Source organism: Gekko japonicus, unplaced genomic scaffold (assembly GCF_001447785.1).
Source record: "Gekko japonicus isolate JY-2015 unplaced genomic scaffold, Gekko_japonicus_V1.1 scaffold855, whole genome shotgun sequence".
Lineage (NCBI taxonomy): Eukaryota > Metazoa > Chordata > Lepidosauria > Squamata > Gekkonidae > Gekko > Gekko japonicus.
In genome coordinates, this window is record NW_015168073.1 from 603,648 (window position 1) to 628,711 (window position 25,064).

General features: G+C 45.4%; 1 protein-coding gene across 1 annotated transcript in view; it reads left to right on the forward strand.

The window, feature by feature from the left end:
- Positions 1–25,064, forward strand: part of BMPR2 (bone morphogenetic protein receptor type II) — a 115,859-nt gene that overhangs the window by 75,959 nt on the left and 14,836 nt on the right. Inside the window, exons 4-8 of the mRNA XM_015414630.1 lie at positions 16,578–16,688; positions 17,821–17,912; positions 18,954–19,184; positions 20,604–20,718; positions 23,823–23,983. Coding sequence (XP_015270116.1) covers positions 16,578–16,688; positions 17,821–17,912; positions 18,954–19,184; positions 20,604–20,718; positions 23,823–23,983 — 710 coding nt within the window. The remainder of the gene's footprint in view (positions 1–16,577; positions 16,689–17,820; positions 17,913–18,953; positions 19,185–20,603; positions 20,719–23,822; positions 23,984–25,064) is intronic.

The following is a 25,064-nucleotide window of genomic DNA, read 5'->3' on the forward strand; positions in this document are numbered from 1 at the left end:
CTGGCCGGAGCGCCACAAGAACGTACCAGGCTGGCGTGGGGGGGGCCACCTCGGGGTCCCCAGCTTCTATTTTTGAAAATTGGGGGTGCACGGGGGGGGGCGCCAGAAGGGATCCTTGCCAGTTTGGTGTAGTGGTTAAGTGTACGGACTCTAATCTGGGAGAACTGGGTTTGATTCCCCACTCCTCCACTTGCACCTGCTGATGTGACCTTGGGTCAGTCACAAGCTCTGGCACAGCTGTTCCTGAAAGAGCAGTTTGTGTCAGAGTTCTTTCAGCCCCACCCATCTCACAGGGTGTCTGTTGTGGGAAGGGGAAGGGAAAGGAGTTTGTAAGCCGCTCTCTGACTCCAAGTGAAGGGCGGGGTATAAATCCAATCTCTTCTCTTCTCTTCTTCTTCTTCTAGGGTGCAAAATAAGCTTGGGCCGTGGCCCCCAGGGATCTGTATTAGGACTGTTGCTATTTAATTTGTTCATACGTTATCTGGAATTGGGGATGAGGAGTAAAGCAGCCAAGTTTATGGATGGTATCAAATTATCTGTTAGTCAGTTCTCAAGGACTCCAAGAGGATCTCTCCAAATTGGGTGAGCGGGCAAGAAAGTAGCAAACTAGAGTTTATGTAAGTAACTGTAAGGTGGGGCACACACCCACACACTACTGTATACATGCACTGATAAGGTTAGAGACGGCAACGACTGACCAGGAAAGAGATCTCAGTGTCATGGTGGACAGCTCAATAAAAATGTCAACTTAGTGTGTAACAATGGTGAGAAAGGCAAATTCTGTTCTAGGGATTATGAAGAAAGGGACCGAGAATAAAGCAGCTAGTACTATAACACCTTTTTTTAGGCCTGTGGTGTGGCTGCATCTGGAATTCTGTCTGCAATTCTGGCTATCCTATCTCCAGAACGATGATGTAGAAAATGGCAACCAAAATAATCAATGGGTTAAATAGTACATCATCCCTATAAAGAAAGGCTTAAAATGTTTGAAGATTTTTTTACTTGGGGGGGGGGAAGCATCCAAGGGGGGAAGTGATGATTTATATAATTATATATGGTTTGGAGAGAAGATAGTGTGAACTTTTCTCAGCTTGACACAAAACTACAACCACCACCTGGAACTTGGGGACATCTAATGAAATTGATGGGCAGTAGATTCGGAACAGACAAGAGAGAAAATACTTCTTCACAGGAATGCATAATTAATCTCTGGCACTCCTTGCTACAGAATGTGATGAAGACTGCTAGCATAGATAGATTTAAAAGAGAATGAAGAAAAGGCCCATCGTTGGTGATTAGCCATGATGCCTGAACGGGACCCCATATTCATCTTTGGTCTTCTGTGCAATCCCACGGCGGCCAACCGTGCCCCGCCTCCACCAAAAGCCGCCACCTCTTTCTCCCCCCAGCGTGTCTCGTCAGGTTGCCCCTCTTCGTCCCCTATGCAGCCAGCCTCTGGGCTCCAGGTGAGAAGCGGCTCTCGGCTCTCCCAGCAGGAGCTCAAGGGGCGGCCCCAGCCACGCCTTCGGAGACTGGCCGGGCGAGGGTGAAGTGCGTTGGGCAGGAAGCCCCATCTCTCGAGGGCTTTCCCCGTCCTCCCTCCTGCTGCCCTGGAGAGTCCCCGCGCAGAGGGCACCGGTTGCTTTGAATGCTGCCCACCGATCCCCCCCCCCTTTTCCGAGTCACCTGGGCAACTACTGTGGGAAACAGGATGCTGCACTAGATGGTTTGGTAGTCTGACCCATGAAGGTTCTTCTTGTGTACAGAACTTTTTTTACCCTGTATGAAACACATTACTACTTTCTTAACACATGTATTAGAATCAGGGCTCTAGTCGGGGGGGAGCTCTCAGGTATGGAGCTCCGGAAGAGAACCTCTAGGGGGCGGGGCGGTCACGTGGTGAAGCCCCGCCCCCTTCTTTACCCCGCCCTCTGCTTCGATCCTCATTCCGTTTGGGAATGAGGATGAAGCAGGAGGGTAAGTAGCCAGGCCTTCTGACACACTTCCGGTGATGTCAGGGGGTGTGGCCTTCTGTCACTTCCGGTGATGTCAGGGGGCGTGGCATATGCAAATAAGTTATGCTAATGAGTTATGCTAATGAGCTCCGGCAGCTCTTTTTCTACAACAAGACCCCTGATTAGAATAATACATTATTTTAACAATATGGCATATACTGTCGATTTAAAAAACCCAGATAACGGTTCTATGTAAAAATCAAACAGTCACAATGCATTTTACAGCTGCATTTTAGTATAGCTCCGATTTTGTTACCTATCTGGTGAGCACAGTTCATCACAAACACTTGGCATGTCTTCAGTTCTGGTTTTATATCTGATTGAATTGTACAAATATCTATTTCTAAGCACCAAGGTTGTAGTATGTCTTTTACGACACTGAAAATAATGCTTTTAAACTGGTGAATCTATTCAAGTGTCTTAATTTTTCTCTTTGCTGTGGAAGCAAGAATGAAGTGCTAACGTATCGGCTTCATCCAACACCCACTCAGATTGTACGATAAAGGGGTAGTCTGTTCTGAATCAGCACTTGCTCGCAGTAACATTACAGAGGGTCACTGCTAAAAGAAACAGTTGTATAATTAATCTTCACAGGCATACTGTTTTCAACAGAGTTAATATCTTTGCATGCTTTGAAGCACAGCTTGGCTTCTTTCATAGAAGCACACCTAACTGCAGTTCCAGAACTGGTTTTTAGCTTAATTAGGGCTGCCAGTCTCCAGGTAGTGGCTGGAGATCTCCCAGAATTACAACTGGTGTCCAGGTGACAGAGAAAACGGCTGCTTTAGAAGGTGAGCACTACAGCATTATACCCCACTGAGGTCCTCCCCCAACCCCACCCTCCCGAATCATACTGAGCCTGCAGGCACTTTGGAATTTTTGAGAAAGGGCTATGGGGGCAGGACTGGTCACAAAATGGTTGTCAGGTTGGGGGGGGGATGTCTGTGCCTGTGGCCAAGCCAAGGGCATACAGCTGGAACTTCCCTGCCTGGGATGAATTCATTGTTTTGGTAATCAGTCTGCTGGTAAGGCGTGACCAGAAGCTACCAGTGGGTTTTTCTGTTCCGTTCAGGATACTTTGGATTTTATCCCCCAAGAATCAAGAAGCAAATGAATACCAGGAAACAGCGCCCTGGAAGCTGTAAATCATTATTTTATGGTATATTTTATTATTTATTTATTTAAACCATTTATTAGCCACCTTTCATCTGTCTTATTGGAACTCAAGATGGCTGACAATGTAGACAATAAAAAACACAATAAAGTATATTAAAACCACTAATTTAAAATCAATAATTTAAAACTGCTGGTAGGCAAAAGAACTCGATCTAATCAAATGCCATTGTGAACAAAACGGTCTTCAGCTCCCTCCTATCGGTTGAGAATGAGGGGGCTAGGCGTACCTCCCTTGGGATATTGTTCCATTATTGTGGGGCCGCCACTGAAAGTATATTAGTAGTAATATGAATTGTCACAGACAGGACTGGTAGACAGTGTTCCGCCATTCGAAATCTGGCCAAGTTCTTGGGAATTGCAGAGGTGTCCTCACAGGATTCTTGTTGATCCAAGCAACACTGTCTTCTAGAGCTGAGCTGGTGTTATTTGCTCAATGCTCAGGGTGTCCAGGTGTTTCTTGAGACTCCTAGGTCCTGCTGCAAGGGCTCCAGTGACACCTGACATGATGGTTACCTTCTTTTTCCATAGGCACTCTAACTCTATTAGTAGTTCTTGGTATTCTGTGATCTTCTCCTTTCTTTTCTATTCCGCTGTCTCCTGGGATTGCAGTGTCAATGATCTAAACCCTATTTCTCCGTTTTTCTATAATTGTGATATCAGGCTTGTTATGCACCACATGTGTATTTGTTTGTAATCAGAAGTCCCAAAGAATCTTTATCATTCTCCATCATCTTATCTGGTTCATGCTTCCATGAATTTCTGGCTGATGCTAAGCCATACTTCTTGCAAATAGTCCAGTGCAAGATAGCTGCAACTCTATCATGATGTCCTTTATAGTCAGCTTGAGCAATTTTACTACAGGCACTGACCATGTGGTTGACTGTTTCATCCTTTGTCTTGCAAAGTTGATGTCTGCTGTTATCACTGGTCTTCTGAATTTTGGCTTTCATATTGTTTGTTTCGAATGACTGCTCTTGTGCAGCTAGAATGAGTCCTCCTGTTTCTTTCTTAAAGTGCCCATTTTGGAGCCACTTCCAGGTATTTTCACCATCAACTTTGTCTTTCGAATATTGCCCATGCAAGTGCTTTTCCTTCCAGTTGTCAAAGTGAGTTATGATTGCAAACTTTTTGTAATCTTCTTTGGTTTCTGTATCCTTAAATAAGTCTGCTTTGTGCACTTCAACTTGAAGCTTCTCTTTGCTTTTCTTGGTGTGGTCCATTCAGTGCTCATTTTTCTTGCTTCACTTTCAGACCTCTTTCACTGAATTTTCTTATTAAGTAAAGATGATCAACATCACTTCTAGAGTGTCGTCAGTGAGGCATTGTCATTATTTTGCAAGTTTTGTGATCTGTTGCTTCTAATTCTGCTTGTTTCCAGTCAATAATGCCAGCTATGTATCTTAGATCTGGGTCTGCCCTCGTGTTAATTGCCCTTATAGTGTTGTTTCCATTTAATTTTGTTTGTAATATCTTTTTAACTCTTTGGTAATATTCCTTGGTTGTATTTTTCGTAACAAGAGTATGTTTGATGTTGTCAGCTTCCAAAATTCCAAGATGTTTCTAGTTTTCTTTAAAGCCCAGTGTTTTGATGTTGTTGTTTGGCATCTTGATTTCTTCTTGATCAACAAATCTTTCCTCTGTTCAATACTAATGCTGCACATTTGTCAAGGCCAAATTCCATTGCTATCTTTGCTGAATATTCGAGCTGTATTTAATAAAGAAAATCTCTGATGATGGCTTTCCATACATTGTCATGTCATCTACATACAATAAGTGTGAAATCTTTGGGACTGTTTTTGAAAGCTAGTAGCCTAGGACTGTGCTGTTGAGAATGATGATGAGTGGTATTAGGGCAATGACAAAGAACAGTGGTGATAGTGAGTCTCCTTGGAAAATTCCTTGTTTTATATTAACTGTTCCAAGTCCTTTTCCATTCACTATCAGCCTGGTGTTCCATTTACTCATGGCATTTTATTTATTATTGTTATTGTTATGTTATTTATAGTATGCCTTTCTTGCTGAGACTAGCATCTGTGGTTGATGAAACAGTCAACAGGGCCTCTCTGAGATCTTAGTTCCTGGTCAGTAACCTATAGGAGAAGATGGTCCTTTAGATACCCCAGCCCCAAACCTGTAGTGCTTTAAAGGTCAAAAACAGTTCCTTGAATTGGGCTGGGGAGTGGATTGGAAGCCAGTGTAATTGCTGTAATATTGGGGTCACATGATCCTGGTAATCACATGATCCACAGGAGTCAGAGTCAGACACAAAATGGCCACCACAGAATGCGAAGCCAAACACAAACTGACTACCACAGGAGGCGGAACCAATCACAAAATGTCAGGAAGTGAGATTAAGTTTAACTCTAGTTGTAACACTTCAGCAGAAGCTGTGCTTACAAGGATGCCTTTAAGAGAAATGTGTTGTTGTTTTTTAAAAAATTATATACACACAGCTTACCTTCAGTCATGCAGTGAAGATCCTTATGCTGAGGTGGCAGCTGCTGCTGAAGGCAATTTTTAAAATGCTGTTCAGCCAATCAGAAGCCCTGTGGGGCCTACCACTTTCTAAAAGCACTTGGCAGGCACCAGAAAAGGTGTCAGTGGGCACAAGGGCACCCACTGGTGCCACATTGGGGACCCCCGCTTAAGGGAACCCATTGGAATGCAAAGTGCATGAAATGAGATGGTATTTGTAATGTGTATTTATTTTAGGTAAGTTGGGCAGTATTTTTTTCAGCAACTCCGTTTAACTTGTAGCCAATTTAGCTCTGCTTTTCTTGATGTTCTGCTTAGTAATAAACTGCACTTAATTAAAGATAGCCCAAATTAGCTTGCATGATTAAATTGAAGGAAAATGCTATCAAGTTCCCCAGTATGTAACCATAATCTGACTTTAGAGGAAGTTGAGTCATAAGTATAGGATAATGATTTAAGAACCTGATTTAATTAAATCAACTGCTGGTTAACATTATTAAATCTCTGAATCCGGTTTTGTTAAATTGGTACCTTTTCATATTTTGACATTCAGGTTTTTTTTAACGCTTGTCGCAGAACGCAGTACATTAAACAAACAAAATATTACTAGGATGTGTTTTATGAAATTCAAGGTACTCCAGATTAAAACACTCTTGTTGGTTTTATTAAAGTGATTAGACTGCCTGGGGCCAAATTATGTTGCTCCAGGACAGCTGTTCACTCACTTACGCAGATATCTTGCATAACAGTATTGTGGGATTAGAAAAGAGCAAGGGTCCAGCAGCACTTTAAAGACTAACAAAATATTGTGGGATCTCTGTCCATGGGGGGGCAGCTATCCCTGGAACAGATCTTGATAGGCAATAATTGCCGTACTGCAAATGTGTTGTGCCTGGACATAGGCACATTTAGAAGGCGATGCAATATTTTTCTGATGATTTTGAAAGAAACCACTTTGTTGTTACTGCTTTCTGTACATTTTGTATTTCAACTACAGTGATACAGGGGAGAAGTCACCTCAGTTTATAGTATCTTGAATTCAGCCAAGAACCCTTTTAGGAATACCAATAAGTAACAAAAAGATAAGGCTTAGGTGAGGCTCTGTTTGGTAAAATATAACATAATAGCTGCCCTGGAATCAACTTCAGCACATTTTTATAGAACCACAAAAGTAAGTTCTTTCTATAAGACCCAGATGTAGTAGCTTTCCTAGGTCGCAAAAATGATCTCCCCTATAATTAAGTTGTGCCTGTAGATAGCTCGAAACCAGGGAATGTCCAAAAATACATCATATGCTCATGTCTGTAATATAAAGTTGTGATATCTACTGCTGTTTTTGTAGTTTTACAATTTATATTTTGTTTCCCAAGTTGTTCTAGATTTCATTTTTGTATATCTCTTTCAGTACCTTTGGGTTGAAAAAGTGACTGAAATGTATATCGAACATGTAAAAATAGTTCCTTAAAAGGACAGCAGAATTGTGGCTTTTTTCTCTTTCTTCTTGGGTTTGTTGTTGTCTCATCTCTGTCCACAGAACCATAGTTAGAAGATACCCCATATATCTGATGGCGCTTTGCCACTCAAAAGTTTATAACCCCCAAATCTTGTTGGTCTCTAAGGTGCTACTGGACTCAGTTCTAGCGCCACTCCACATCACACTCTGAACTAAAACAGGCTACTTGATCACAGATATGTCAGTCTCAGTTGGGTAGGATGCCCACATGTCCCAATCAATAGATGCCCTGTCATAATTTTTCTCAGCATTAAATATCATATACGTTTATCAGCCCCCCTCCCCCCCCTGGCAAGGGAGATCCACCACTCTGGGCACCTCCAGCACTGAGCAGCTGGGTGGTGGGGACTTACCAGGAGCAAAAGGAGGCCTGGGTATCCGTTGCCGGCAACACAGTAATATCAGTTCCAGCCTGCACAAGAAGGGATGTCATCATGTCACTGGTGACAGAGGGATCCTCTGGTATTTGGGCAAAAATTTGATGATGAAAATGATTTCTACCATAGAATTCTACCCAAATACCACAGTGTCCCTGCACCACCAGCAACATGATGATGTAATTTCTGGTGTGTGCCAGAAGTTACATCATCGCATCGCTGGTGACACGAGCCTAGGCCTCTCTTTGTTCCTGGTAAGTCCCACCCCCCTGCCATGGAGTACCTTGCAGTCCTAAATATCCACATCCATTCAGTATGACGTCGAAATCAGTTCAGTCATTAAAAATTAAGACATTTTTCTTGCTTTTTCAAGAGGATACTGGTATTCAGCATTTAAATGGCTATATCAAATACTGCTCCTTTCTTCAAGTTGTCTGAGGCAGCCTCTTCTGTCTACCTTGGTTGTATGCTTAAACGGATCTTTACATACTCTGCAATAATAATATAAATCTCATTGGTACTTTGGGTTTACTTTCAATGTTTGACATTGCCCACCATTACATTTTCATACATGATCATTCATTCTTTGAAAAAAATACAAGGCCTTTGAAATGGCCTATGGGGACTCTCTTTTAGATTGAAAGGGCAAGCGCAGATACTATACACTAGCAGCGAGTCTTGGATTGTGTCAAGGAATCAAGTCCGGGATTTTAAATTGGGATAACAGCCTTTTGTAACTGTTCCTGCATCCTTTGGTTATATAGACATGAAATGTTCAGTGCAGTACACATTCTAGATAATATTTGAAAGGCCAAGTGCTCTATTGAATCTACAATGGAATGCAGTGGGTGCGTTCAGACGGGGCATTTACAAAACCCCCCCCCCCCGTCTGATCCCTCTCCACCGTTGTAGAGCCGCTTCCAATTTTCGCCCGCCATTTTTTTTTAGGTCGGCGATATGTGCTTGGGCAAAGCTTCACCCCGGCGTTTGTTTAAAAAAAAGAAAAAGAAAAAGGTCCTTAGTTTAAGGTTTTAGAGGACTCCGGGACCTCAGGGAGGCCAGTTTGTTTAAAAAAAAGAAAAAGAAAAAGGTCCTTAGTTTAAGGTTTTAGAGGACTCCGGGACCTCAGGGAGGCCAGTTTGCTCTTTAAACTTTAAAGGTAAATCCTCTCTTCAGGGCATGCTTTTCAGGACGGGGTGTTTTGCGCATGCGTGAAGATCGCCATTCTGTGGATGGCTGCCTATGTGCATGCGCAAACTGAGTAAAAAAAAAAAACCCACCGACACCCGCTGTGTGTAAACGGGCAAACAGCGATGGGCTCCGCAGACAGGAGGTAAGTGTGATCACGTTTCAGCCGGCATAAACTGCAACAGTTCCAACTGGTTTATGCCGGCTGAAACGCCCCGTCTGAACGCACCCATTGTGTAGTTGCAGGTTTGCTACAGTTACAGCCATAAGAGTTTCTGAAAAGCAGGTGTCGGGTGTGAGAAGATCTCTTGGCTGAATGCGAATTGCTAAGTTAATAAAGAATTCTGTAAAACCAAGTGTGCCGTCAGGTCACCATTAATAACTCCATGAAGTTCCAAGCTCTTGGGGATTTCCAGGGCAAGAGATGAGTGGCTGTGGTTTGCCATTGCCTTCCTCAGCATAGCAGCCCCAGTCTTCCCTGGATGTCTCCAAACCATCCTCTAATGCAGTCGTCTAATAGATGTATGTCAGAATTAGAAATGTCGTGGAGTTTACATTTAAAGACACTTGCAGCCTCTGTGTAATCCAGCGCCACTAAGAGAGGAAGAATCCACTTAGGTTGCTACGCAACTCTCTTCTGTTGTAAAGAATATACAGGATCAGTTTCCTTTATCCCACACCCTTTTGTCTTAATATCTCAGTAGCATTCCAGAGGCTCACAATTGCATCCTGCCTGATAACTCTCTTCTTTTGTTGTAGTACTTCCGCTATATTAAATATTAGATTGGGTCCCTGCATGCAGAGACACCAATTCCTGGAAAGTCTTTTTTGCATACACACATGGATACGATATAAATGTGTGTTCTGGGCAGGTTTGATCGCTTCCAATGCCTCTCAGCAGGCTGTAGCCAGGATTTTTTGTTTTGTGGGGCATATATTTTTCTTATGGGGTAACCATTATAAGGGAGTGAAGGGTTTTGTAAAAATAAGACGTTGTATCTATGGATACATGTACCAGTACCAGTGCTGCATGTGATCAATATGCCGGAAGTAGCTAGGTTATACATAAATAACATGCAAGTATGCTGAAGCATGCGAGGCTGTATGTTGGCGTGGAGTTCAGAAGAAATCTAAATTTCAGTTTCACACACACACCCCTTTATATCCACCCAGCTTGGCCCAGATTCACTAATCTATTGCTTAAGAATCAAAACCCTTTGAATATTCCCTATTCTCCAAGGAACCGTCACCTGTTTCCTTCCCCTTATGGGGCATGGCTGTAAATTAAGGGGTGGGAGGCCCAAGGTGCCCCACTGTAGCTGCGGGCCTGCCTCTCAGTGGGACTTCCTCCTTTCCTGATTTCGGAAATCACATATCCTCTTAGAACAGGGGTTCTCAGAATAAGCAATTGTTTCCCATCCAATTTCTTGAATATTCTAGCTGAGATTAGACCCTCTCCTTTATCTTTCCCCTTCTTCCCCTGGTGTCAAGTAGAACTTGCAGCAAGTACATGCCTCCCCCTTGGCTGCACAAGACCCCTCACTTTTATTATCCACAAATCATTCATTTATTAGATTTGTATTCCTGCCAACCTATGATCTGAGATTAGCTATCAGTATTTTAATATCCTGCTTGGTTTGTCTCCTGGCCCCACCCACAGACTGACTCTTACAGACTAATAAAATAAAAATGCCCAACCGAATGTCATCCTGCTTGGGGTTTTTTCCTCCTATTCCACAATAACAAAAAGTCTCCCAGAGACCAAGCGCTGTCTCCTGATTTTTATCTCTTCGTTTTCTAGCTCTTTTCACACCAATTTCATGCCCAGCTGATCTGAGATTAAGTCTGGGTGCGTGTCGTTTGCCTTGATCTGTATGGCCCAGGCTAGCCTGATTGCATCAGATCTCGGAAGCTAAGAAGGGTCAGCCCTGGTTAGTAGTTGGATGGGAGACCACCAAAGAAGTCCAGGAGTGCTACATAGAGGCAGGCAATGGCAAGCCGCCTCTGTTCATCTCTTAACCTTGAAAACCCTATGGGGTTGCCATAAGTCGGCTGCAACTTGGTGGCACTTTTTCTCCGTGTGTCATTTGTCTGAAGCAAACTGAAGATGTCAGCCTGAGGGAGATTAGCCCTGCTTTCCCAGTATCCATCGAACATTTTGGGTTGACCGTTCTTAGCTGCCTGCCTGCTCAGCGTTAGCGATCATCTGTGTGGAGGTGTTTGTGTCACAGCTGACAAGGTGATGGACGATACTTGGCTTCAGCAGTGTGGAAGCATCCACTGCGCAGTAGAACAGATTGTGGTCCAGCCATTGCTGCTTCTCCTCCACAGGACCTCCTGTGATGGGGAACAGACAGGCTCTTAGGGACAGACAGGTGCAGACCTGGGTTTTGCCACCAGATCTGCCTACTCATGGACTCATGCTGAGACAGCTCTTTTACCCATAGAACAACAAGGAGTAGAGCAAGGTAGGTGAAGAACAATGTAGAATAAGTGTGAAATGAGCAGCATTAGCAATTCAGCCAGCTGATTAACTTCCTCCTTGACATTTTTGAAACACTTATCAATAGTTCATGCTTACACTTGTAGAGGGCTGTAATTAATTTAATCGCTCATTGAAACGTCAGAAGGAAATTAATGTTTAGAACATTATTGGAATGATTGCAAATTGCTGTGTATGTAGGTAGAAGGTATGGCATAAAACTAAATTTTAGAAGGATGGGGACCACTGCCCCCCCCGTTCCATATGAGACAAAAAACGGGGTCAAAAGGGAATAGCATCTGGAATTCCCGCCCCCCATTGATTCTTAACAGAATTCTAGATCAATAAACCCAGGAATCTATCATTCTGTTTTATGGTATATTATCGCTAGTGAAACACTGACTGATTCACAACACCCAATGTTTGTGTGTATTTATGGTACCATAGAGTGAGAGATAGTGCTGTGATATGACACACACACACACACAAACACATTTAATGTAGTGGTCTTCCCTGTTCTTCCAGAGAGAGATGCTTCTTTATCTACCTTTCAGGGGTCTACAGTATTGTCAAAATTGGGGGTGGGGTGGGGCATATTCATCTTAAGTTTGTGATTTCATATAACTGTGATCAAAGAGATATTAAGCTTTGCTAGTGGCTCTTCAGGGCTTCCGATGAACTTCATCTGCCCAATGGAAACGATTCAAAAGGGAAAGATGGTACTGCGTGAGAAGAAGGAAAGTTGCCTGCAGGTATACAGCTTGTCCAGAGCTTGCCAGAGCTAAATGTATATTCCCATTAAGACTATGAAAGGGAAGTTAATAGGGTGTGTGTGTGTATAACAGTGATCAAGGCGGTGGGAAATCACGATTAAAGACATGTTAGATAGTCTACCTTTGCCATGGTTCAGATGGTGAAGCTGATTAAATACAACCCATTGTCTCTATCTGGGGTTGCCAAGCTCCAGGTGGTGGCTGGAGATCTCCTGGTGACACAGTTGATCTCCAGGCAATAGAGATCTGTTCACCTGGAGCAAATGGTCAGTTTGGAAGGTGGACTCTTACTATACCCCATTGAAGTCCTTCCCCTCTCCAAACCCCTCAGGCTCCACCTAGAAATCTCCAGGTATTTCCCAAGCCAGAATTGGCAACCCTATATCTACCAGTATCACAGAGTAGCTCACCCTGTTGCAGAGGGAAAACTGCCTAAAATGGCTGTCATTGAATAATTGTTGGATTGGTGTAACAGCTGTGGAAGAATACAAAAATTCTCCCGCTACCCATGAAAATGCTACATGTTGCAATCTTTTGAATATGTGCTTAAACTAATAATCGTGAACAGCAATCTAGGACATGCTGTAAGTAAAACGAAACAGCTTCGGTTTAATTAAAATCAGAATAATCCTTTGATCCACAGAAGGGAGTATCTGAACAATAAAGATTTCCCAACATTGCTGCTCCAGAGAATATTTAAGCTGGAAGAAAAATTTGGATTAGGGATTTTAGCTTGAGGACTTACTCTTTTGTGAGCCTCTTAACCCACAGTTAGCAAAATGTGTGGCATTTCTAGCATAAAATCAATTAGAATTAAACCTGCTAAACTTGAGGGTTCTAGCAGTTATTAAGGCTGGAAGGGCCTCTAACAGTCGCTATAATTTTCTCGAGCTAGTTGATTAGCTATACATTGAACATAAAGTCGTCACAGTGGGGGGAAAATCATTCATGTTTCTCCATACCCAGAAAATCAGCTTACCGCTGCCGAGTGTTAGACAATGACAGGATTAGGGACGACTTTAAGCTTCATTTTCTTCTTCTTCAAATCATAAACCATCTCACAACCATTCTTAAAGCCCAAGAGTTATCCTGTTTGTTTGTTTTTTGAGATTCTCATTAATATTGGGTCTCATAATTACCAGTGTAATCAACCTTTGGAATCTGCAAGCGTTGTTTTGTAGAGAAGCTAACAGTAAAGTGTTGTTAGTTTCAGGTGGGTAGCTGTGTTAGTCTGCAGTAGAAGAGGTAGTTTCGAGTCCGGTACCACCTTAGAGACCAGCAGCATTTCCTGGATATAAGCTTTCGAGAGTCAAAACGCCTTTGATCCAGATATAGGACTGTCTGTTACACAAAGGCCAGTTAGATGCTGGCTGCATTCCTGAAGTAACTTATAGAACCATAGAAGCATAGAGTTGTAAGGAACCTCCATCTAGTCCAACCTCCTGCACAATGGAGGACATTCACAAATACACACACACCCCTCAGTGACCCGCTGTTCCATGCCCAGAAGATGACAAAAAACCTCCAGGATCCCTGGCCAAACTGGCCTGAAGAAAAATTGCTGCCTGACCCCAAAGTGGCAATCAGCATTTCCCTGGGTGTGTAAGAAACGGCCACGAGAGCGAAGCTCTAATGCAACCCTTCCTGCCCTCCCCCTCTCATGATCTGCCTGGGTTCACAGAATCAGCATTGCTGTCAGATGGCCATCTAGCCTCTGTTTGAAAACCTCCAAAGAAGGAGATGTAGCCTTAAGAATTTAGGAACTTAAATGTAGCCCAAACTTCTTTGTTAAAGTAAAATATGAATAATCAAACAATTATGTATTTAGAGAATTGTGTAAGAGCACTGCAGCCTGATTAGAGGGCGAGATTTGCAGTTGTTGCTGAAGTGTGCCCACAAGGAAGTGATAAGAATGGAAGGAGGCTGGAATATATTACCATAAGGGAGTAGGTTAGAGAGTCCGGTGGAAGCTAGCAAAGCCCATTTGAAGGAGAGGCAAAGCAGGAGTTGTGCTTATCCTAGTCAAAAGAGAGACCGTGACTGGTCCCCAGCGGACAGGTTCCTTCTTTTGGGGTGTCTTGTGCGCTGAAGTGAGGGCCAGCCAGGCTTCCTCCAAAACAGGGCCCTTGGGCTTGGGCTGGTAAGGCTTGGGACACAAGGCTGGAGCTTGGGGCTAGAGGGCACGGAGCTGCAGCATGGCACACAGGGCTTGTGCCTGGTGAACTGATTAATCCAGCAAGGCTGTGTTCTCCCAGGCCTCAGTTTAAATAGACCGGGAGGTCATTGACCCCAGCTGCACCACGGTGCTCCTGAGGCTACACTGCTCTGGCCAGGATCCTGGGAGGAAGTACCACGATCACCGCTCTCTTCTGTTTCTCCGGTCAGGTGGCATGCAGCCAGCCTCCTTTGCTGGGGCCATCTGTCGCTGCTGTTCCAGCAGAGTGGGAGGAGAGGGTCCTGGGGAGGGCAGGTCTGCAGGCTTGGGTTGGAGTCCTGCCTGGTGAAGCTATCTCTGGGGTTGGCAACAAGATTTCCTTTGCGGGTTCCGGCAGGGTAGCCTCAGCTGCTTGACGGTACCTTGTCAGAGGGCACCTCCACAGGGCAGGGCCTTCCCTAGTCCCTCTGGTCCTCCTCAGTTTACCAACCTTGGCTCCTTGGGCTGCTCCTTGGAGGACCCCGAGTGGGAGTCACTGAGCTGGCCGGAGGGGGTCATGACGTGGGGGGGATAATCCCCTGGGCAAACAGGTGATGTGTCCTCCTGTACGTAATTGATGGAGGAGACTGCTTGATATTATGGGAGCCGTACTCTGTAAAAGAGGCCAAAGGAAGACAGCCGGTAGTATGCAACAGCTAGTGGGGGTAGGGGAGAGCAGGAGAAAAGATGTGTTGCCCTCTCACTCTCTCTCTCCCTTCTTTTGCAAGGGGGCAGAAAGCAAGCCCCTCCTGTGCTGAACAGTGCTAAAGCCGCCCTGAGCCTGCTTCGGGGAGGGTGGGATATGTATATCAAATAAACAAATAAACAATGTGAGCAAAGCCGCCCTGAGCCTGCTTCAGTGGGGAGTGTGGGATATATATCAAATAAACAAATAAACAATGTGAGGGAAGGTGCAAGGTGTGGACTGCCTGGAGACAGAAGTGTGTGTGAGAGTGAGGCATTTTGTGTCGGGAGGGGAGGAGTGAAATATGCCCCTCCTTATGCCCTGACCTGGATAGCTCTGGCCAGCCTGATCCCACCAGATCTCTAGAAGCCAAGCAAGGTCGGCCCTGGTTAGTGCTTGGATGGGAGACCCCCCCCCTCCCAAGGAAGTGCAGGGTTGCTGTGCTGAGGCAGGCCCTGGCAAACCACTTCTCTTTGTCTCTTGCCTTGAAGGCCCCACCAGGGGTCGCCAGAAGTCAGCTGCAACTTGTCGGCACTTTCCGTCACCACCAACTCCTTGTGATCAAGGGATTGTATGTATAATTTGGGGTGCACAGATGGAGGTTGCGTTCACTAGAATAGCAGTACCCTGGACTGGGGCAGAACGGAGCTGAGGACCTCACTTGGACTCTGCTGTGCATGCCGGAGGGGAGAAGAGCCACCCCCTTTTAGAAAGATGCTGAAATGCTTTCCCAAGTGCTCCCTAGAAGCAAAAGAAAGGCACAAGCTGAGAATCAGGATGCTTGTTATCGGAACGGACTAGTAATTTAAACAACTTCAAAATACTATTTAAAATCCACAAATCCATGGTGTTTAGATTTTTAAAAAGTAAATAGGACTAACACTGAGAACACTTTCTTGGGAATAAAATGGGGCTTGATTCTGAATAGACCTGCTTAGTGAACTGTGAGTGGGGAGAGCTTTTTTGTTTCACTTTTTGAAGCTAGCCAGTATCCTGGCACAGGTGAAAGTCCGTGCACTGTTCCCTTTGGCTAAGTTGTGGCTGCACTGGCCCATCTGCTATTAAATTCTCTACCAATCATGGTTTTCATTGCTGTTCCTTGTGGCATATGTCTTCAGCTGTGTGTTATGCGCTAGATATTTGAAAAGGAGCAAAATACTCTGAAACTTTGCCCCAAACAAAACGATCTTTGGTCTGGTCCCATCGACCAATTCAGAGGAGCAGTGACCTGGATAGCCAAAGCTAGCTAGATGTTGTCAGATTTGGGAAACTAAGCAGGGTCAGCCCTGGCTAGTATTTGGAAGGGAGGCCACCAAGGAATACTAGGGTTTTAAGGCAGAGGCAGGCAATGGCAAACCACCTCTGAATGTCCCTTGCCTTGAAAACCCCACTAGGGGTCACCATAAGTCTGCTTGACAACAAAACAACAACAAATGGCCTAAACTATTAGTTAACCGTACTAGTTAAAATGGCATTTCATTCACAGATTTTTAAGACTGATCAAGGACAATTTACGGGACTGCTAAAGACGGGTAGATGGATTCTCACCTGTAACTAAAACAAAAAACACTAGAAGCATGTAATAAAAACGGCTACAGTAACACGTCAGTGTCATTTGTTCTATAGTGGGTATCAGATGCCTTCTGAAAAACGTGTGCCGTATAAAGAGGTCCTCACAGGCTGTTTTTCTTTCTTTCAGACTCATCCCACACATTTCACCGAGACGAAACAATTGTCATTGCTCTGGCATCAGTATCTGTACTAGCTGTCTTGGTGGTCGCTCTTTTCTTTGGATACAGGATGCTCGCAGGTGAGTTTCAATGAGTTTTTAGAAATTAAAACAAAGTTTTCATTCTCAGTTTCTTTTTTAATATATAATGCAAGGCTCAGTAGAACAAAACTTTCCTGTCTCCCTACTCCTGCTGCCCCTGTGTGGATTCCTCCTGTCTTGTAGGGAGGGTCCACGCCAGCGATGAATCTTACTGATGGCCAGTGTTCCCTCTAAGCTGAGTTAGTGTGAGCCAGCTCACAGTTTTTTAGCCTCTGGCTCACACACTTTTGCCTTTGCTTAGGAAGGCTGGCTCCAGAGCAGACTAATTTATGCAGTAGCCAAATCACTCGCTCACAACTTTAATGCCAGGAGCTCATAAAGTAGAACTTTTGCTCACAGGACTCCACAGCTTAGAGGGAGCATTGCTGACGGCATCTGAAACTAGTAAAGAAGCTCTGTGTGATAGATGGGATCTGTGAGATAAGCTCCTGTCAATCAGGACTCCTGGCTGTTTCAGGTGACCTCTAACGTACCCTACAGCTGTCACCCTTATTGATGCTTCCAATCTACCATTTCTGCGATTCCTATAGACGTTTGAAAAGCATGTCATGGATAAGTGGGTCCGTTGTTGAAAACTGTACTGTTACTCTCAGTACTTGGTGGAAGATGCTGGGGACTGTGGATTTTCCCCGCCTTCGCCTTCTCCAGCAGCCGTTGGAGACATCCAGAAAGTGAATGCTTAGCGTCATGAAGTCAACATTGCCTTGGTGGTGGTGTAGACCCTCTTTGGGTAGAAAGACGGCACAGAAATGTTTTGAATAAATCAATAAGCCCCACAGACAAAATGCCACAGGGCGTGGGTGGGTGCACCTTTCACTTCGTTCTTGTGCTGACAAAGCCTCCGACGTCTGCAGGAACTCTGCTGGCGAAAGAGCCAGGAGGGGGGGGGACCTTGTGCCCCACTGCATTTTGTTTACAGGACCCCCCCATAAATCTGGGCATCGGCCTCCCAGAGGTCTCAGGAGGCTGCTGGGGGAAGACAGTGATGGGAAGGGGCTGCAGCCACCAGCGTCCTCCCGTCGAATGGTTGATAGGCGCCAACCTGGCCGTTTTGATGTGTAATACTAACCCGGTCATTCAACGTCTGTCATGTCTGGCTCTTCTTTCTCAGGGGACCGTAAGCAGGGTCTACACAGTATGAACATGATGGAAGCGGCAACATCAGAACCCTCATTAGACTTAGATAACCTGAAGATGCTGGAGGTAACTAGGCCTTTTGGAGTTTTTGGATCTCTGCACTTCACTGTCTAAACCCTCCGCTCTGTTTGCTACTCGATGGTCGTGAAACCCCCGTGCAAGTGCCTGTGGGACTCCTTTCTTCATCAGGCAGGCAGGCAGGCAGACTGGTAATTACTTAGAGAGAAGCTAGCTTGGGTGTGCAGCATGCAGTTAGGAAGAGCAAATGCTAGTATATCCACAAGTTTCTTTATTTATATCCTGCTTTCTCCCCAGTGGGGACCCAAAGCAGCTTACATCACTCTCCTCGCCTCCATTTTATTCTCACAACAACCCTGTGAGGTAGGTTAGGCTGAGACTGCGTGATTGGCCCAAGGTCACCCAGCCAGCTTCCATGGCAGGATGGGGATTTGAACCTGGGTTTACCTTAGCATTCAAGGCCTCAATAGCTGCAGGTGTATATATATATATATTGCTCCCCTTTAGAACAGCAAAAGTGTACGAGAGCATTTGTATCCACTTTGGCAATTTCTTCGAGCTGTGGAAGTACGAGTTTTCCGTGCCAAGTTGGGACTGAAGGTAACCCCTAAATATTTAAAGTGGGCCACTTGTTCTGTTTCCGTTCCGTTTATGTTCCAAGATGGGCTTACCAGGATCCTATTGAAACATTTAACCAGGTAGCCCCAGGGGCATGAATGAGCGCAAGCATGGGATGGCCCCTTGCATTTTTTGTTTTTGTTTACAAAGCAATGTGTCATTCCCCGGAGATCCAAAGCAGCGTCCATCTAGTGCAATATTCAGGGTCTCCCCCCCACCCAAAGAATGGCCTTTGTACCTTCTGCTTTGCATATATGGCTTTTTGGATTCCAGCCACCAAATTCAGAAATAAATCTTGTGTATGCAACAGCGAAATGCTGTACTTAATAACTGAAGGTTCAGGACAGGCGTACATGTGTTTAAGCTCACTGAAACCAAATACACTTAACACCGCCTTGGATTGTGGCCAAGATGTATATTCCACATTGCTTCGAAGTGCAGCCAACGATTATTTTATGTTTTTCTTCTCAGCTGATTGGTCGAGGGCGATACGGAGCCGTTTACAAAGGCTCTTTAGACGAGCGCCCAGTGGCCGTGAAAGTCTTTTCCTTTACGAACCGTCAGAACTTCATCAACGAGAGGAACATCTACAGACTCCCACTGATGGAACACGACAACATTGCCCGCTTCATCGTCGGGGATGAGCGATTCACTACAGAAGGGCGGATAGAATATTTATTAGTAATGGAATATTATCCCAACGTAAGTAATAGTTGAAAGAGAGGTGTGTTGGACACCTAAAGAGAGCAAACTTGTCATGGCTTATGTAAAAACAGTGGATTTTCAAAAATGCCCAGCAATATTATTGCATATATTGGCATGCATTCAGAATAATAATAGGCCCACAGTGGGGCTTTACATATCACAGTGTGCTTGATTTTCAGTGGCTGGATCAGTGGATCCCTGTGGCTGAAGTACAGGGAGCCATGCCAAGTTATTTCTAGCCTGCTCTGAGCTATTGCACTGGGTTTTAAACCTGTAGAAAAGCAAATTGTAGGCCTGTGGATAAGCTTGAGAAGTGGTGCGTGTAGCCTGGATAGCCCAGGCTAGCCTGATCTCGTCAGCTCTCGGAAGCTAAGCATGGTTGGCCCTGGCTAGTATGTGGATGGGAGACTTCAAAGGAATACCAGGGTCATGACACAGAGGCAGGCAATGGCAAACCACCTCTGACCGTCTCTTGTCTTGAAAACTCTATGGGGCTACCGTAAGTAGGCTGCGACTTGGTGGTATTTTTCACCACCACCCAGGCACGTGGGTAAGATTGAAAAGTGGTATGTAGGTTGAACCCCTCAGTTGACTTGGCAGGTAGAAGAGAGCTACCTTGTCCCCAGTCCAGAGGCCTGTCTATAAGCTTCAGCACACAAACCTCTGGGTATCCCACTCCCTGGTCAACAGTCAGCTGCTAGAAAGAAAAGGCTCAGTTCTTGTTCTCTCTTCCCCCTTCCCCTCCACCCACAAAACAGAGAATCACTGCTAAGGTGATGGCTCTGAACACATCAAGTGAATAAATTAGACTCAGGGTTGATACTGCTGCACATCTTGCAGTCATAAGAGCCACGCTGGATCAGACCAGTGGTCCATCTAGTCCAGCGTCCTGTCTCACACCGTGGTCAACCAGTTCCTCTGAAGGGCCAGCAACAGGGCATAGAGGCCGAGGCCTTCCTAAGAACATAAGAAGAGCCCTGCTGGATCAGACCAGTGGTCCATCTAGTCCAGCATCCTGTCTCTCATAGGGGCCAACCAGTTCCTCAAAAGGGCCAGCAACAGGGCATAGAGGCCGAGGCCTTCCTAAGAACACAAGAAGGGCCCTGCTGGTTCAGACCAACAGTCCATTTAGTCCAGTGACCTGTCTCACTAGGGTTGCCAGGTCCCCTCGTGTTCTGCCATGCTGCCTTCAGGAGGGGGACTCAGTCCTTGCTATTCCTTCCCATTATAAGATAAGCACCTGTTGCAAAGGACTGCATGAGTGTTGTGCAGTTTTTTTACATAGACCTGACAACCAGTGCGTGGGTCTGGCCGTACTGTTACGTCCACAAATCCCCTCTGTTTCCAAGACCCTCTGGAAGAGCCAAGCTGAGCCCACTGCACCTAACCAAGGGCACGTCCTTATTCTCCTTCCAGGGTTCTCTATGCAGATACTTGGGCCTCCACGCCAGCGACTGGGTGAGCTCGTGTCGTCTGGCGCACTCCATCACTCGGGGCCTGGCCTATCTTCACACAGAGTTACCTCGCGGAGGTAAGGTCACAATGGGGAAGCTTGCCTAAAGGTTAGGCTGCCTACTGGGCAGGGAAATCGTGGGGTTTTCTCAGGTTTGTATTTTAAAATGGCACAGATATTTTCTGTTACTGTCCTATTTGGTTTTGGTTTTTGTTGTGTATTCTTCCTTGGACTTCTCTGTGTTTGTTGTTTTGGAAGCCGGTTTGACGACTTTAGGCTGAAATGCAGGGCAGACGTGTATTTATGCATAGGAGGCCCATCGTAGCCTCAGTTGCTGCTGCTAAGGAGTTGGTGGGACAGATCTTTCCCCGCCTTTATGTTTCACAGTTGGTCTGGGGCTCAGGCGGACAGTCCTCCTGGAGTGTCAGGAAAGGCTCATAAAAGGCATCATGAGTTGGGGGCTGCAGCACAACGGGGGGGGGATCAGGTCAAATTGTCGCCTTCTCCTCCTTCCACTGGCAGCTTCTGCAGGGGAAGAGGAGGGAGGAGGCAACTATCCTGAGTCTCTCTGGGTCACTGCAGTACCCTGGTCTGTGGCGCGTCACGTTGGTGAGGCTCTCCCAACTCCTTGGGGAGGATTTTTGAGACAAACAGTAGGCTGCTTTTCAGCAGGGGAAGGTGAGGAAACAGTCCATTCTGTCAGCTTCTTCCAAACGCTTTTCTGCTGGATCCAACCAAGCATGTTTCATGTATCAAAAATATACAAAGCCTGGGGAAAATGTTCCACGAAGGTGCTGAATCGACACATATTTCAAGAGCTGCTTTTCTTGAAGTTCTATAGAAAGCTTTTAAAGAAACTTAGATCGAGAATACGATATCAACAGGTGACAACATTTCTGTGTCAGACCACCCAGTGGCTTGAGTCTGAGTTTAGGGTGGAATGACTGACTTGTATATGTATTAAGGGGGAAAGATGCAGGTTAATGTGTTTGTCAGCTTCCCCCCCCCCCCCACGCCCCCATGCCATGTTGGATCAGGCCAATGACCCATCCAGTCCAACACTCCGTATCACACAGTGGCCAAAACCCAGATGTCATCAGGAGGTCCACGAGCAGGGCCAGAACTCCAGAAGGCCTCCCACTGTTGCCCCCCAAGCACCAAGAATACAGAGCATCACTGCCCCAGACATTGTGCTCCAGCCACTGATGGCCCTCCACTCTGTATGCTTATCCAATCCCCTCTTGAAGCTGTCTATGCTTGTAGCCACCACCACTTCCTCTGGCAGTGAATTCCACGTGTGTTTTATGGCTAGAGCCATTCCTTCTTCTCTAAACCAAAAAAGTGAGCATAGGTCCTTCTTTATTGTAAAGTTCAGGTGCTTCATTAACTCTGAAATCATCATATTCTTCTCTCTAGAATAATAAGAATACTGCAGCAGTTTTGTGTGTTAGGAAATCACAGACTGGTCATTTCTTTGCTCACCAAATTACACTCCAAAGCCATTTCCCTCGACAGATAGGACTTCAAGGAGAATAAAAGAGGCAATATAGCTGCAGTTCCCTGACCTGGGTGGACCAGGCTAGCCCAATCTGGTCAGATTTTGGCTGCTAAGCAGGGTTGGCTTTGGTTAGTACCTGGGTGGGAGACCACCAAGGAAGCCCAGGGTTGCTATACAGAGGCAGGCAACGGCAAACTACCTCTGTCCGCCTCTTGCCTTGAATACTCGGTGGAGTCACGGTAAGACAGCTGTGACGCGATCGCCCTTTATACACACATAGCTGTGGCAAAGTTAGAAAGTTATCGACGTCTCAGCCAAACAGGGTGAGCTAATTTAGGAACAAGAATTCTGTCTGTGGCCCAGATGTTTCCACATTATGGGAAAAGAGCACCAGATTGTCTCACGCAGCTCAGCAGCTCCCACAGCTGGACTCCTGCAGCTCTTTGGCCGCCGGTCTCGGTTGACATGAACGGTTGCTCCCTGGGCTGATGACCTTGCCTGGTTCTGGCTCTGCTTCCCTTCCTTCGGGAAGCAGACTGTGAGGCTAGTCCTGCTCCTCTTTGTCGGATGACACGTGGCATCCTGTATGTGTATGTCCGTGTGCACATCCACACAGGACACGAGCGAGAGCTTCCTGAGGAATCTGGGCGGGGATACCCAATGCCGCTTGCGACTCTTTTGTGCTATAAATGGCCAGGGGAAATAGGTAGGGGTCGCGGAAGGCATCTTATGGCGGGGGGGAGCCTCTTAGGCGCCTTGTTAAAAAAAAAAGACGAAATACAGGATAATTATAATTCTTTATACATGTTTTATTGAATTCTTGAATGTTTGAATAGGATTTGCATTTATATGTTCTTTACTCATTGTTAATTTACGCATAGGTGGATAATCCGCATTCAGTTTACTTTAAAGTAAAGTATATATTTATATATTAGAATCTGAAAATATCACATACTATTTTGCTGTTTGTATAATCAGTCACCCTGTATATTTTATTACTATTAATGCATGCTCAGTACTCTATGTTACGATATGTTATAATTTATTTAAAAAATAAAATAAAAATACAGGATAATTACTTAAGTGTACATCCTGTCCCCCCCAATTTATTTATTTATTTGATTGATTTATACCCCACCCTCCCCGCCAGGGCAGGCTCAGGGCGGCTTTCATAAAATTCGACAAATAAAACAATTATAAATATAACCATAAAAATAAGACTTAAAGTGCTAGTTATCAGCTTATATGGTGATGGCGAGGTAGTAATAGCAGCAGACATACTAAAAAATACACTCAGCAGTTGTTACTGCAGTTTGGCAAAGCACAGACTATTGATGGTGGCCTTGGGCTCAGGGTCTTAGTTGTTGGGTGCGGCTCCTTAGCTAAAGGCCTGGTGGAAGAGCTCCGTCTTACAGGCCCTGCGAATCTGTAAGAGGTCCCACCTCTTAAAACATAAAATGGCTCTTTGTCGTGGAAGGGGCAACGTTTTGTCCTTTTTCCCCCTCTGGAAGGGCTAACGTGACCCCTTGTGCAGTAGGGCAGCGGGGAAATGTTTCCATTCGTCGTTCTCATTGTAGGCACGAAGGATTTTTTTTGCTCTCTTTAAATGCCCGCATCAGGCTTTATGACGCAGTGAGAGAGAGAATCACAGTCCTGAAATAGTATTTCCATATCTGCCCGACAGACCATTACAAGCCCGCCATCTCCCATCGGGATCTGAACAGCCGCAACGTGCTGGTGAAGAATGACGGGACGTGCGTTATCAGTGATTTCGGCCTCTCCATGAAACTGACGGGAAATCGGCTGGTGCGCCCTGGCGAGGAAGACAATGCAGCAATCAGCGAGGTGAGCATGGATGGAAGTTGAAAAGGTGAACGGGGCTAAATGATGCATCACGGAAGGGAAGCCTCCTTTGAGCCGTTCCTTTGCCACCTCAACAAGAAGCTTGGTAACGGGATGGCATCTCTGGGAGTATGTAATCAGTGGAGAGCTTTGCAGAGAGTTCTCTGCCCTGCCTCAGTGGGCCTTTCTGGAGGCAGAGGCTGCCTGAGAAGAGGACAGGGAGCACTAGCAGGTGTGCCAAGTACCGCTCGGTCACCAGAATATGCAGAGGAAGGACTTCACTTTCGTGAAGTCACTGCTCACTTCTTCAGATACAGCTGTATCTGAAGAAATGAGTAGTGACATACGAAAGCTCCTCCCCTGCCACAAATTCTGTTAGTCTTTAACGTGCTCCTGGACTCGTGCTCTTTTCTGCCGCTACAGCCAGATCACAAGTCAGCAACTCTTGCAGTAACTGCTGTGTGTTTAACCTGAGAGTTGAAGAAAGAGAAAGAGAATCTCTGTTGGGTTTTTTTTGAAACTGCAAATTATGAGCAAATTGAAAATGAGAAAATCAAGAGAGGAATTGATCTCATTTTTTTGTTTTTGCTCAAGATAAAGAAAACTCCCGGGTGGCTTCATACTAGTAACCAAGCACTCTTATTTCAGGAAAATGGGGGAATATGAATTGCACTCTTCTATTGTAATCTTGAGGTTGGCAGTTTCCAGAAATACCAGATGCACCACTTGGCTCTTTACCAAGCTTGGCGGAATGGTACAGAATGCTGTAAGATCCCATGATCTAAAAAGGATGAGAAACGGCTCTGTTATTTACTATTACTGTTGGGAGGGGAGAGGGAAACCATCTGATCCTGTCACTTCACTCAGTATGCAAAATTTACTCCTTTACCGATCTATGCCTCACTGGCAGCTGTCCCCCACCCTGCACCTGCTGGAAATCAGAGAGGCTCTGCCGTTAATTCTGAGGTCAAGGAAATATCAGGTTTTTTAGCTCAGCATTCCTCTGTTGGCCTTCCATATTTCACCGTGATTTCAGAAAAGCGGTATTTGAATCTTACAACCTACCACCAGAGACTTTGCTCAT